Genomic DNA, 13,646 nt, shown 5'->3' with positions numbered 1-13,646 from the left:
GAATTCCTAAAGAATTACCGGACACAAATATTGAATGGGACATACACACTTAAAAAAGAGCCAAAGAAAGTGGTACACCTGCCTAATATCGTGTAGAGTCCCCTCGAGCACGCAGAAGTGGCATGGACTCGACTAATGACTGAAGCACTGCAGAAGGGAATTAATACCATGAAACCTGCAGGGCTGTCCATAAATCTGTAAGAGTGCGAGGATGTCTTTTGAATAGCACGTTGCAAGGCATCCCAGATACGCTCAATAACGTTCATGTCTGGAGAGTTTGGTGGCCAGCGGCAGTGTTTAAATTAAGACGAGTGTTCCTGGAGCCACTCCGTAGCAGTTGTGGACGTGCGAAGTGTCGCATTGTCCTGCTGGAATTGCCCGTCGGAATACATACAGGACATGAATGGAAGCTTACGTACGTGTCACCTGTCGGAGTCGTCTCTAGACGTATCAGGGGTCCCATATCACTCCAACTGCATACGCCTCACACCAGTACAGAACTTTCACCAGCTTTAACAGTCCCCTGCTGACATATAGGGTCCATGGATCCATGAGGTTGTGTCCATACTCGCACATGCCCATCCGCTCGATACAATTTGAAACGATATTCGTCCGAGGAGGTAACATGTTCCCATATCAGCTGTCCAGCGTCAGTATTGATATGCCCATGCGAATCATAAAGCTTTGTGTCGTGCAGTCATTAAGGGTACACGAGTGGGTCTTCGGCTCCGAAAGCCCATATCCATGATATTTTGTTGAATAATTCGCATGCTGACATTTGTTGATGGTCTAGCATTGAAATCTGCAGCGATTTTCGGATGGATTGCACTTCTGTCTGGTTGAACGATTCTGTTCAGTCGTCGTTGGTCCCGTTCTTAAAGGATCTCTTTCCGGCAGCATCGATGTCGGAGATTTGATGTTTTACAGGATTCCTGATATCCACGCACTCTGGTGAAATGGGAAAATCCCCACTTCATCGCTATCTCGGAGATCCTGTGTCCCATCGCTCGTGCGCCGACTGCAACACCAATTTCAAACCCACTCACATGTTGATAAAATGCCATTGTAGCAGTCGTAACCGATCTAACAACTGCGCCAGATACTTGTTGTCTTATATAGGCTTTGCCGATCGCAGCGCCATATTCTACCTGTTTACATAGCTCTGTGTTTGAATACGCATTCCTATACCAGTTTCTTTGGCGTTTCAGAGCGGGGTCAACTTTCAGCTTATAGAGTCCTACAACCTTTGTACCCCCGACTGTTAAGGACAATATCGATCGGGAATGAGAGCTCTTGATACAGATCACACATGCAAGCTGTGGATGTGTATGACGAGCAGGTGGTAGCATAATTTGGGAGGTGGCAAATTAATTAGACTCTTGCGCCAGTGCTGTGAATACACTATCAGGTGCAAGACTGGTCTCGTGCAGGCAGCTCGGAGCACAGGGATGATGTTGAAGCTGCTCTCAGTGGCGGCCCGCGCCCAAGGATAAAGAAAGGGACAAAACCACGAGAGCTTGACGTCTATCGAAACTACATTACTGACTTCAGCCAGACGTGCGCTCGGGCCTGTATTTATCGCCAGCCTGGTGCCTGAGTTCGATAAAAATAAAGTCGAGCCCACATTGAATGATCCCTGGGAAGAACACGGAAATTATTCGTGTGATAAAGATTTATCAGCACCTGAGAGAGAACGAGAGGGGCCTCATTGTGGGTCCCCATTTGGCCGGCTGGTCGAGTCGTGCAGTATCCATATTTATGGAGCATTTGGCTGTGACAGTGACCCAATGTTGAACTGCAAGAGAACATGAGGGTCATGTTACGGTCGACCACCTCCGAACACCACAAGGGAGGTCTCCCGTATTGCCCGCCAAGAACATTGTAGCCCCTTCACATCTCCGCCTGCTTTCAGACGACGTGTAAAGTACTCTCTGCAACATTATGTGTCATCCCGCCACATTGGCCAAAGACAAGAATAATCCGTACTGGGAAACTACCTTCCCATATGTAAGCTGGTGTGAGTACCACAACAAGAAAGGTTGCGACTGGTGTGATGCGGTTACTGGTAAGCATGGACTTCTGATAAATGACGTCGCATGCTCATCGCATGATGAATCGTGGTTTTGGACTACCCCAAATGGCCATCGTCGGCGAGTATGGTGGCTTCCTGAGCAGAAGTCCAATCCATCCAGTGTTCTGGAGAAGTACACCTGTGTTGCTCCTGGCGCCATGGTGTGGTGAGCCATCGGGTATGACTTCACGCCACGGTTGGTAGAGACTGAGGGAACTCCGACGGTACATCGGAGCGTCATGCACGCCCTACGTCCTCATGAGCTACCTGTCATGCGGCAGTATCATCGTGACATTTTCCAAAAAATTCTTGTCCGTACATCAGCCTGGTCCCTATGAACTGTCTGTGTGATATTAAGGTACTCCTGTGGCCTGCAAAATACGCATATTAGTCACCGATAGCATTTCTGAGACTAGCTTGGACGTCAACTCCATCCCATTCACAGTAACCAGGATCCCAATCACCAGTTAGAGCACTTATGCGCCAGTGTTCCTGAGTAGAGGAACGGATGGTTTCAACGTCTTTGTGACACCCTTCGCAACGGATCAGTGCATTCATCCTGTCTAGGGTGGGTGCAACGCTATAATGATAAGTGGGTTCGTACTGGCAGTTTCTTTCTAAATTTTATTCTATTTTGTAATCACTGATATAAAATCATATACCCCCTCAACTTGCAAAGCTTCACTTCAGTTCCTTCTTCCCCTCCTAATCCTTCACTTTTTATTTTTTATTATTATTTTTTTTTTGTTAGGCAGTATATTTTCTACGTAAATACCGGTAAGTCACAACGTCCTTCATTTATTTCACAAACAAAAGACGCTCACTAACACCGTGCTACACCGGAGATCTTCGCAAAAGCGATCAGCAACCCTTCGGGCACCTCGGCCACGCGTGCAGCCTACATTGCCCCTGCAAACCTCAGCTTCACAAACATGCCCAGTCGCAGTAACGGACGGATACTAGCGCTACCAGAGAGCGCCACTTAACAAGGGTCCTGTTCGCGTACACCTCTCACGTCATCAGAGGATAGTGTCGAGAGTTGTCCGACGACGGCCGCTATGAAGGTCGGCGCCAGACCTGCACAGGTCAGTTCTTTCGATCGTCTCTCCTAGCGTCCGGGAGGGTGCGACTCATTCCATCGCCTCAGGGCGCTCTCGAAGTCCATTGTACGGACCGACGCAACTATATTCAGCATCTGTCCTTGCTTTCCAATCAGACTAAAGCGAGAACAGACCCTCCTCTTCCCTCTTTTTTTTTGTGTCATCAGTCTACTGCCTGGTTTGATGCGGCCCGCCACGAATTCCTTTCCTGTGCTAACCTCTTCATCTCAGAGTAGCACATGCAACCAACGTCCTCAATTATTTGCTTGACGTATTCCAATCTCTGTCTTCCTCTACAGTTTTTGCCCTCTACAGCTCCGTCTAGTACCATGGAAGTCATTCCCTCATGTCTTAGCAGATGTCCTATCATCCTGTCCCTTCTCCTTGTCTGTGTTTTCCACATATTCCTTTCCTCTCCGATTCTGCGTAGAACCTCCTCATTCCTTACCTTATCAGTCCACCTAATTTTCAACATTCGTCTATAGCATCACATCTCAAATGCTTCGATTCTCTTCTGTTCCGGTATTCCCACAGTCCATGTTTCACTACCATACAATGCTGTACTCCAGGCGTACATCCTCAGAAATTTCTTCTTCAAATTAAGGCCGGTATTTGATATTAGTAGACTTCTCTTGGCCAGAAATGCCTTTTTTGCCATAGCGAGTCTGCTTTTGATGTCCTCCTTGCTCCGTCCGTCATTGGTTATTTTACTGCCTACGTAGCAGAATTCCTTAACTTCATTGACTTCATGACCATCAATCCTGATGTTAAGTTTCTAGCCGTTCTCATTTCCACTACTTCTCATTACCTTCGTCTTTCTCCGATTTACTCTCAAACCATACTGTGTACTCATTAGACTGTTCATTCCGTTCAGCAGATCATTTAATTCTTCTTCACTTTCACGCAGGATAGCAATGTCATCAGCGAATCGTATCATTGATATCCTTTCACCTTGTATTTTAATTCCACTCCTCAACCTTCCTTTTATTTCCATCATTGCTTCCTCGATGTACAGATTGAAGAGTAGGGGCGAAAGGCTACAGACTTGTGTTACTCCCTTCTTAATACGAGCACTTCGTTCTTGATCGTCCACTCTTATTATTCCCTCTTGGTTGTTGTACATATTGTATATGACCCGTCTCTCCCTATAGCTTACCCCTACTTTTTTCTGAATCTCGAACAGTTTGCACCATTTTATATTGTCGAACGCTTTTTCCAGGTCGACAAATCCTATGAACGTGTCTTGATTTTTCTTTAGCCTTGCATCCATTATTAGCCGTAACGTCAGAATTGCCTCTCTCGTGCATTTACTTTTCCTAAAGCCAAACTGATCGTCACCAGCGCATTCTCAATTTTCTTTTCCATTCTTCTGTATATAGCTTCGATGCATGAGCTGTTAAGCTGATTGTGCGATAATTCTCGCACTTGTCAGCTCTTGCCGTCTTCGGAATTGTGTGGATGATGCTTTCCTGAAAGTCAGATGGTATGTCGCCAGTCTCATATATTCTACACACCAACATGAATAGTCGTTTTTTTGCCACTTCCCTTATGCTAGTATTATTCCGGACAGCTTCATTGTACTTAGAATCTTTTCCATAACAGTGCATTTGTCTATGAAGATCCTAATAGTGTTACTTTCTCAGACACTGGGATCACCATACCATATTGTCGAGTCTTCATCCTTGTAAGACACTATAATTATGATTTTGTTGTTATTGTCGAAGCCAGGTCTATAAACTTTTGTAAGCTTTGTTCACTGTTTTCACCGTGTGGGTGTGAGCAAAACATCACATTGGACATGTTTAATCACTGTTGCCAACGACATTTGAGTGCCATTCAGAGATATTAAATGTATTACTAGTATACACGGGCCAACGGCCTTGCCGCAGTGGATACACCTGTTCCCGTGAGATCACTGAAGTTAACCAATGTTGGACGTGGCCGGCACTTGGATGGGTGACCATCCAAACGCCATGCGCTGTTGCCATTTTTCGGGGTGCATTCAGCCTCGTGTTGCCAATTCAGGAGCTACTCGACCGAATAGTAGCGGCTTCGGTCAAGAATACCATCATAACGACCGGGAAAGCAGTCTGGTGGCCCCACGCCCCTCATATCCGCATCCACCTCTGCGGATGACACGGCGGTCGGATGGTCCCGGCAGGCCACTCGTAGACTGACGACGGAGTGCTTACTAGTCTACACGACCTACCAGACATAAATTCACTGCAAAGCGACTCCCGTTGTCTCTCTAAAATTTGTTTAAAAACACTTTAGGAGTTGTGACGTCACAAAACGCAGTATTTACAACAGAATTAAGCTGCCTGAAGGCTAGCGCCTGTTTAATTATAACAGTATTCACTTAAAGACTTTATCTGTTGCATATTAAATTTGCTTTAATGGGTATCAATGTGGTAGCAACCAGAACTGAGTCCAGTATTGTTTCTATAAACCAGCCATTTTAACAAAATAAAATAAATGAAAATTCTACAAAATGTAAAACGACTGAGAAGTTAATTGTAGGCCTGAAGTGCGTCATCTTAAAATAATTTTAGTACAGACTGCAAAACTCGTCTTAAATTTTACTAGTTAGTAATATTTCAAAACTTAAGGGGATTTTAAAATTATTTTTTATATTTAGTATTATTAGTTCACCTGATGCGTTTGCGTAAAACATGATCTTCGTCCTCTAGCATATGCTGAATATATATGTATCTTTTCCCAATCGTCGTTTAATTCAATTTTAATATTGCGTAACAGTGTACTTTTTTGATGCGTTATACCATTTTGGAATTACCCAAATAACGAGGTCCCCTAAGCCCTGATGACAGCTTCCACTCTCGCAAGCATACGTTCAATCAGGTGCTGGAAGGTTTCTTGGGAATGGCTGCCCAGTCTTCACGCAGTGCTGCACTAAGGAGAGGTATCAATGTTATCCTATACGGTTTTTAGATGTTATAGAGCTCTAATTCATTGTACCAAAGTATGGGGTGATAAACAGGTTTCAAGATCGAAATTTTGATTTCCTACAGAAATCCTAAAATATAATTTCAAAAGGACTGTGTGATATCTATGGAATTAGCAAGCAATAAGCAATGTTGTTCTGTTGTTATAAATATGTCTTATGTAAAGAGAAACTGGAACTTACTTGATTTAAATTTACATACGGATCAAAGAGATTCTTGTTAGGTGTCCAAATCAACTTTATACAATAATCGATAACTGATTATGAATTATATCACAACTGACACACCGCCAGAAGCCGCACTATGTTATCAAAAATATACGGACACCTGGCTGAAAACTACATACAAGTTCGTGACGCCCTCCATCGGTAATGCTGGAATTCAATTGGTGTTGGCCCACCCTTAGCCTTGATGACAGCTTCCACTCTCGCAAGCATACGTTCAGTCAGGTGCTGGAAGGTTTCTTGGGAATGGCTGCCCGTTCTTCACGGAGTGCTGCACTGAGGTGAGGTGAGCAATGGCGCGAAGTCGGCTTTCCAAAACATTCTATAGGATTCAGGTCAGGACTCTGTTCAGAACAGACCGTTACATGGATGTTACTGTCGTGTAACCACTCCGTCACAGGTCGTGCATTATGATCAGGTGTTCGATCGTTGAAATACGCAATCGCCATCTCCGAATTGCTCTTCAACAGTGGGAAGCAAGAAGGTGCTTACAACTTCAATGTAGGCCTGTGCTGTGATAGTGCCAAGAAAAACAACAAAGGGTGCAACCCCCTCCGTGAAAAACGCACCACATCATAACAGCACCGCCTCCGAATTTTACTGTTGGCACTACACACGCTGGCAGATTACGTTCACCGGGCATTTGCCATGCCCACACCCTGCCATCGGATTGCCACATTGTGTACTTTGATTCGTCACTCCATACAACGTTTAACCACTGTTCAGTCGTCCAATGTTTACGCTCCTTACACCAAGCGAGGAGTCGTTTGGCATTTACTGGCGTGATGTGTGACTTATGAGCAGCCGATTGACCATGAAATCCAAGTTTTCTCACCCCCCGCCTAATTGTCAAAATACTTGCAGTGGCTCTACATACAATTCAGAATTCCTGTGTGATGGTCCGGATAGATGTCTGCCTGTTACACATCACATGCCTCTTTAACTGTCGGCGGTCTCTGTCAGCTAAGAAACGAGGTCGGCCTGTACGCTTATGTGCTGTAAGTGTCCCTTTACGTTTCCACTGCACAATCACATCGGAAACAGTGGACCTAGGGATGTTTTGGAGTGTGGAAATCTCGCTTACAGACGTATGACACAAGTGACACCCGATCTCCTGACCACGTTCGAAGTCGATTTCCATGGAGTGCACCATTCTGCTCTCTCACGATGTCTAATGACCACTGAGGTCGCTGACATGGAGTACATGGCTGTAGGTGGCAGTACAATGCAACATATGATTTTGGGGGTGTCCGGGTACTTTTAATCACATTGTGTATATCGTCTCTCTCTCTCTCTCTTTCTTATTATAAAAAGGTATCCTTTTGTTAGGTTTGGAATCGTGGATGAAAATATTTATAGGCCACGACGTCGCGTATATTTCACACACTCGCAGTAGCAGCTAAAATATATTCTAACAGTCGTCAATGTCGGTACGTAGCCAAATAATTCTGAGTAAACGTACTAGGTTAGGCTGTAACAATTTACTTATGTTGTCAAGAAACACGACTAACTCAAAAATACGTGTGGTTTGCTTAAAACCATAGTAGTTATTGTCCGATAAATGAATATTGTTGCAGAGAGACACGCGATATAATCAGCTACTTATCTGCTTTATTATTGTCAGCGTTAGGTAAATTTTTTGTTACCTTGACGTCTTACTCTGTTAATTGGGATCTGAATAAAGGTTACAGGAGTGAAAACAAGATTTTTTTACCAGTCAGCGATTTGCTCATACGCAAGCCTGAGCCTCCTTGAATTATTTATTATCTTTTCTTTCGTCGTGTATATTTAATGAAAACTTTTCTGCAAAAAATATTTGTTTCCCAATAGCAAAAGCATTTAAAGTATTTCTTTCTGTTATATTGTGGGTGAAGTTCGAAAAGCGTGTGATTAATTATATTTCACGTAATGGCTGCTAACGCGCCATTACGACCACAGAATAGCGATAAATATATTCACATGGAGAGAGAGATATGTAATGAAATTACAAGAACTCTGAAAAAATCTTAGTGCAACCAACAAAATCGTGCGTTAAGGAGCAACCTAGTACAAAAGCGTTTAGTAGGTTAGAGAGCTGACACCAGTGTGATCAATTTATTCATCCAAGTTGATATCACGCGATTACATAGAAATTCCATGACGTGATGCAGTCATCGTCTTTGTTATACTTAGTTTTTGTTACTCAGAAATATATCTATTATTAATAATATTATATTAAAAAGACGTAAAGGTGGAGAGTGCTTTTTTTTCCAAAATAATATTCCATCATTGATAGCACAATTACATACTTAAAAACGCATAGTATTGTTCTTTGTTGACACCGTTCACTTGTGTTTATATAAATATTTTTGGAAGGTTTTCCAGGAGACGGCAAAGACTGTAAAAAATTGTACAAATGGCACTGAGCACTATTGGACTTAACAGCTAAGGTCATCAGTCCCCTAGAACTAGTTAAACCTAACTAACCTAAGGACATCACACACATCCATGTCCGAGGCAGGATTCGAACCTGCGACGTAGCGGTCGCGCTGTTCCGGACTGACGCGCCTAGAACCGCCGGGCCACAACGGCCGTCAGGCACGGACTGTAGCGAGGCTGCTCATCCAAATCTGAATTGCATCAGTATGTCTTACAATAACGTATTAGTGACGCTGAACCTTAAGACGCACGTTCCATACTCCCAAGGTACAATGAATCACAAAATTTTAACTGACAGCTGAGCCGCATGGCTGTCCTCAAGACAAATTTACACAGATGGGCTTAAGCAAAAGCAACTGAGCTCCCGCCTAAACAAGACTACCATTATATTCTGGCTGAAGCTGCACGGTGGAATAAAAGGAAATGAAAAGTAGATACTTTGTGCAAGAAAGCTGTGTACACTAGTTTAGTCCAGTACGATAAAGTTCCACCCGACGATTTCGTACATACCATAATTCATGGGTGACACTATGCAGCGTAAGTACCTAATCTCTCATCACGTGCTTGGCACCAAAATGTCGTATACAGCAGAAACCTTATAGTGACAATGACACGATTCCGGTGCAATCACAGTAGATTTCGAAAGCATTTCTATCGCCTCAACGTGATCCCATTTTCCTCACGAGAAATCTATAGGAAGTAAGACGTTAACCATCTTTTATTTGGCGGCAACAGAAAATATTAAGAAACCACGATACTACTACAGCGTGTGAGGTATCCAGCAATGCACTATCAACGAGCTCTTAGTAAACTAATAAGTATGCTTTGTGTTATCAAACCTTATTTTAGTTTTTTTAGATCATTGACTTAATTTCAGGCAAAACTGTAACTGTTGTTACATCTAGCGTTTCATTGTGTACAGCCGCGCGGGATGAGTCCAGAGGTCTTGGGCGCTGCAATCATGGACTGTGCGGCTGGTCCCGGTGGAGGCTCGAGTCCTCCCTCGGGCATGGGTGTGTGTGTTTGTCCTTAGGATAATTTATGTTAAGTAGTGTGTAAGCTTAGGGACTGATGACCTTAGCAGTTAAGTCCCATAATATTTCACTTACATTTGAACATTCGAACATTTTTCAATGTGTACAGGCTGTTACACACTTGAATGTTAAAAAATCATTCCCAGGTTGGACGTGTGGGTAATATACAATAGCCATTAATAAATAAACAAAACAGTAAATAATATGTTTGTTTGCATGGCCATCTTCCGAAGTAGCTTTTAAAATCAGTTATTATTGGTTTTTCTGTCTTGAGCTTACTGCAATTTAATTAAAGAGAATTTGTACACCAGATGCGTTTCGCTTTTGTAAAGCATCTTCCACGGTTATTGGTGTTTCTCCACATATTTTTCAAATTACTGCCTTTTCCCTCCGTGCTAGCAGCGGTTGATGTCCAAAGACTTCATTTCACATTTATGCTTGCCAGAGTTTGTCAATCTGCAGTATATCTTGCTCTGCGTTTTAGTTTTTTATACTGTGCCTTTGTAAATCAGACTGTAATTACGTGTGTTTGTCATTCTGCACAGAATGAGTGAGAAACTCACACAACTACAGTCCGATTTTTCCAGGCAAAGCTTATAAAACCAAAATGCAGAGCAAGAAATACTGCTGACTGGCAAAAATTCCCAAGTGTATACGTGAAACGAACTCTTTCGACATCAGCCGCTGCTAGCAGGTAGGGAAGAAGCAATGGTTTGGAGAATATGTAAAGAAACACCAATAACCACGGAAGATGCTTTAGAAATGAAAGCAAAACGCATATGCTGTAAAAATTCTCTTTAATTAAATGGCAGTAAGGTCAAGACGTAAAAACCAATAACAACTGGAAAAAACCCTAATAAATATCTCTGGAAATACAGGAAGACCTGTTGGTGTAATGGCTGGCAGTTGAGATCAAATGTAAGCGAGTGTAGTTCATTGGGCATAAACAACCAAAGAGAAAAACTGATGTTTATTTACACTTTTGGTTATAATACCTTTCAGTGGATGCAGTATAAATCGTTGCATGCAGGATTTGGGTGGAAGTGGAGCTTGTGTGGGAGTAGTGTAAGCTTGGATCTTGATCAAGAACTTTGACTTATTACGAAAAACCTTTCCATGACATAACGTAAGTATAAACAAACTAGGCAAAAAAGTGAGCCCACTCTTCCAAATTAACCAACTTCTGATAAAACATTGTATATTTGAAAAAAATAATTATTAATTCCACAGTCAAAAGGGCATAATGAACATACAATAGACAACTTAACCTTATTTGCATGTCATTCATAAGAAAAATTGCTTCACCTCACTAAAACTAGCTTTACAAATGGGGTGCTGAAATAATTCTGAATCAACATTACTAGCTCACCAGACAGTACAACATCTTAATCCCACGTTGGACAGACAACAAAATCTACAGTGACGCACAAATTAACTTATAATCAGGTAAGTAGGTACATACATTGGCGAAAGATTCTCTAAAGCTTATCACTAGGATATAACACTAAGCACTCGCCGTACTTTATAAAATCAACGACTATTGTAAAATAATCAGAGCACACCGATCTTTTCAAGCATAGCGCAGCGCGGCGCAACTGGTGCGGACGATGCTTATGAAACCCAAAAATCAGACGTGAACTGATAAGAAATTAGGATCTCCCCAGAATTGAGAGAAACGTATGGGAAAGACTAACTAGAAGAAAAAGTTGAGAGACGGCAGTGAATACCCAAGGAGCTGCAGAGGTTAAAAACTGTAGGGGAACAGAGACTGGGATGCATGTAGCAAACAGTTGCTGATACTGGGTGCCAGTATTACTCTGAAATGAAGAGGTTGACACAGTGGAGGAAATGTTGTTGAATTGCATCAAAGTATTAAAGAAACAGCTGGAGAACGTAGTTTTATCTCACGGTATTGTTTAATAAGCTCGATAGTTTAGTAAGCTTTATGAAGATGCTCGACAAACTCTGGCCGCAGCTACAAGAGAGACGTGCGTCACAGACAGTTTTACTGCTGAAATTCTGAAAATTCAAGAAGATTCATGCAACATATTACTTCCTTCGAAATATGTATAGCAAAACGACGACAAGCTCAAAAGGGCAGACATATTGGAAGTTTCTCATCCGACGCACCATGTGTGAATGGACCAGGCAAAAATGTGGGTGGCGAGATTGTAGTACCAAAAGTGTCCTCCGCCGAACATCGGAAATTGGTTTTCGGAATATAATTGTATTTGTAGGGATGTTAAAGCTGGCAGCAGCCATAAAGACTGTTCGAATGTATAGACACTCGGATAATACGTGAAAGAGTGTACCGTTAGTAACTGACGGAGGCTGTGGACACACTCTATGCGTATAGTATGTTTATCAGGTGTCAAAAGTCGCACAACAGCGCGTCATCAAACCCAACACTACCACACAACACAATCTCTCGCACGATCAGATGTGTATACCCTGTGACGGTAGTGACATTTATGATTTTTTGGGGGTTGGTGATGAAGGAGACTACCAACCGAGCTTTGCTGTGAGCTCTCAAAATAAAAATGATTTAGTCCAGTTTAATCAGCAGTGATTACTTTTGAAAGAAACTGCGGATCTTCCTCTAACTTCAACTACAAGCAGACATGTACGCCGATGTTCTTCTGTTCCGGATTCAGCAGTCTTGGAACCCACCGTCTCATTCGATCACCAACTTCAACAAATTTTCAGTATTTCAGAAAGTACTTGTAAGATTATTTGTCAATCCTCTCTCACAATTACAGCAGCGGTGTTGATGTAACTGGAGTGTAGGGACTACCTTCCGTTGAAACCCAGTCACATCCCTCCTTAAAGAATTGACACCATCTTCGAGCTGTGCTGCAGGGAAGAACAGACTCCACAGGACTCCTATAACATTGCATTGGCCTCCACTAAAGATTTTGTGAGATGAAAGCAGAATTGCAAAGCCACACATTCTTCATCGCTCGCCACCTCCAATGTTGCGGTAGGCTGTGCTCAATAGGTCTCCAGTTGCCCAACTGTCAAGAGGCGATAGCCAGCAGAGTCAACAATGAAATTAGTACGGCCTGTGTGTGACACATTAAAATAACAGAATACCATAAGACTAAATTCTAGCGTGAGAAATTATGATCGTAATAAATTATGTCATTCCTTTTAGAACAGCCCTCATTTAAATATCGAACCTGAAGAAAAGAGGACATGCTGGATGACCCAAAACTCTATTAATATTTGAAAATTCAATACTTCACAGAATAATGTAGGTAGAGAGGTAAATATTGATATACATGCTTGAAACGTCATTGACTTTAACTGTAACAGAAAGTACCAAAAAACGGGGCGTCGTACGATACAAAAGCAATAATTAGGTTAACATCTGATTTTTAGCAAAGATGATGCTCAACATGTCGGCCGTCGTTCATCAAGAATACCTGTAAGCGAGGGTCAATGGGTTGAACAGGACTGTACAGCATATCAGAAAGTATGGTGAGAAACTGCCGTCGCATGTAGTCTTTCAGCATCTCTAATGAAGTCGAAAGATCGCGATAGACTTGCGAATTCAGATAACCCCCACAACCTACAATCACACCTGCGAGGCCAATCATGGCATACACAGCAGCTTGGCACGCAATCCTCACAAACGATGTGGGCACTTGTAGCAATGAGGGATGCCAAATATCCAGTTCGAGTCGGGATTGTCCCGAATTTCCAGTTGAAAACTCGACTCTCGGTTGAACTTTGGCGGGATAGGTAAAAATCGCAGTCGTGCAGAAATGGACGATGTTTCGCAACATATAAATGTCTGCACAATAAATTATAGGTTTAAAATGGAGGGACCGTCT

At 42.7% G+C, this 13,646-nt stretch overlaps 1 protein-coding gene across 1 annotated transcript in view; it reads left to right on the top strand.

Annotated features, from left to right (window-relative positions):
- LOC126336008 (uncharacterized) overlaps window positions 1-1,597 on the top strand; it is a 1,808,067-nt gene extending 1,806,470 nt beyond the window's left edge. Inside the window, exon 6 of the mRNA XM_049999486.1 lies at window positions 1,431-1,597. Coding sequence (XP_049855443.1) covers window positions 1,431-1,597 — 167 coding nt within the window. The remainder of the gene's footprint in view (window positions 1-1,430) is intronic.
- The last annotated feature ends 12,049 nt before the right edge of the window (window positions 1,598-13,646 follow it).

This window comes from Schistocerca gregaria, chromosome 2, assembly GCF_023897955.1.
Source record: "Schistocerca gregaria isolate iqSchGreg1 chromosome 2, iqSchGreg1.2, whole genome shotgun sequence".
NCBI lineage: Eukaryota > Metazoa > Arthropoda > Insecta > Orthoptera > Acrididae > Schistocerca > Schistocerca gregaria.
Note: the sequence above shows the minus strand (reverse complement) of the source record. Positions and strands in the feature narration are given on the sequence as shown.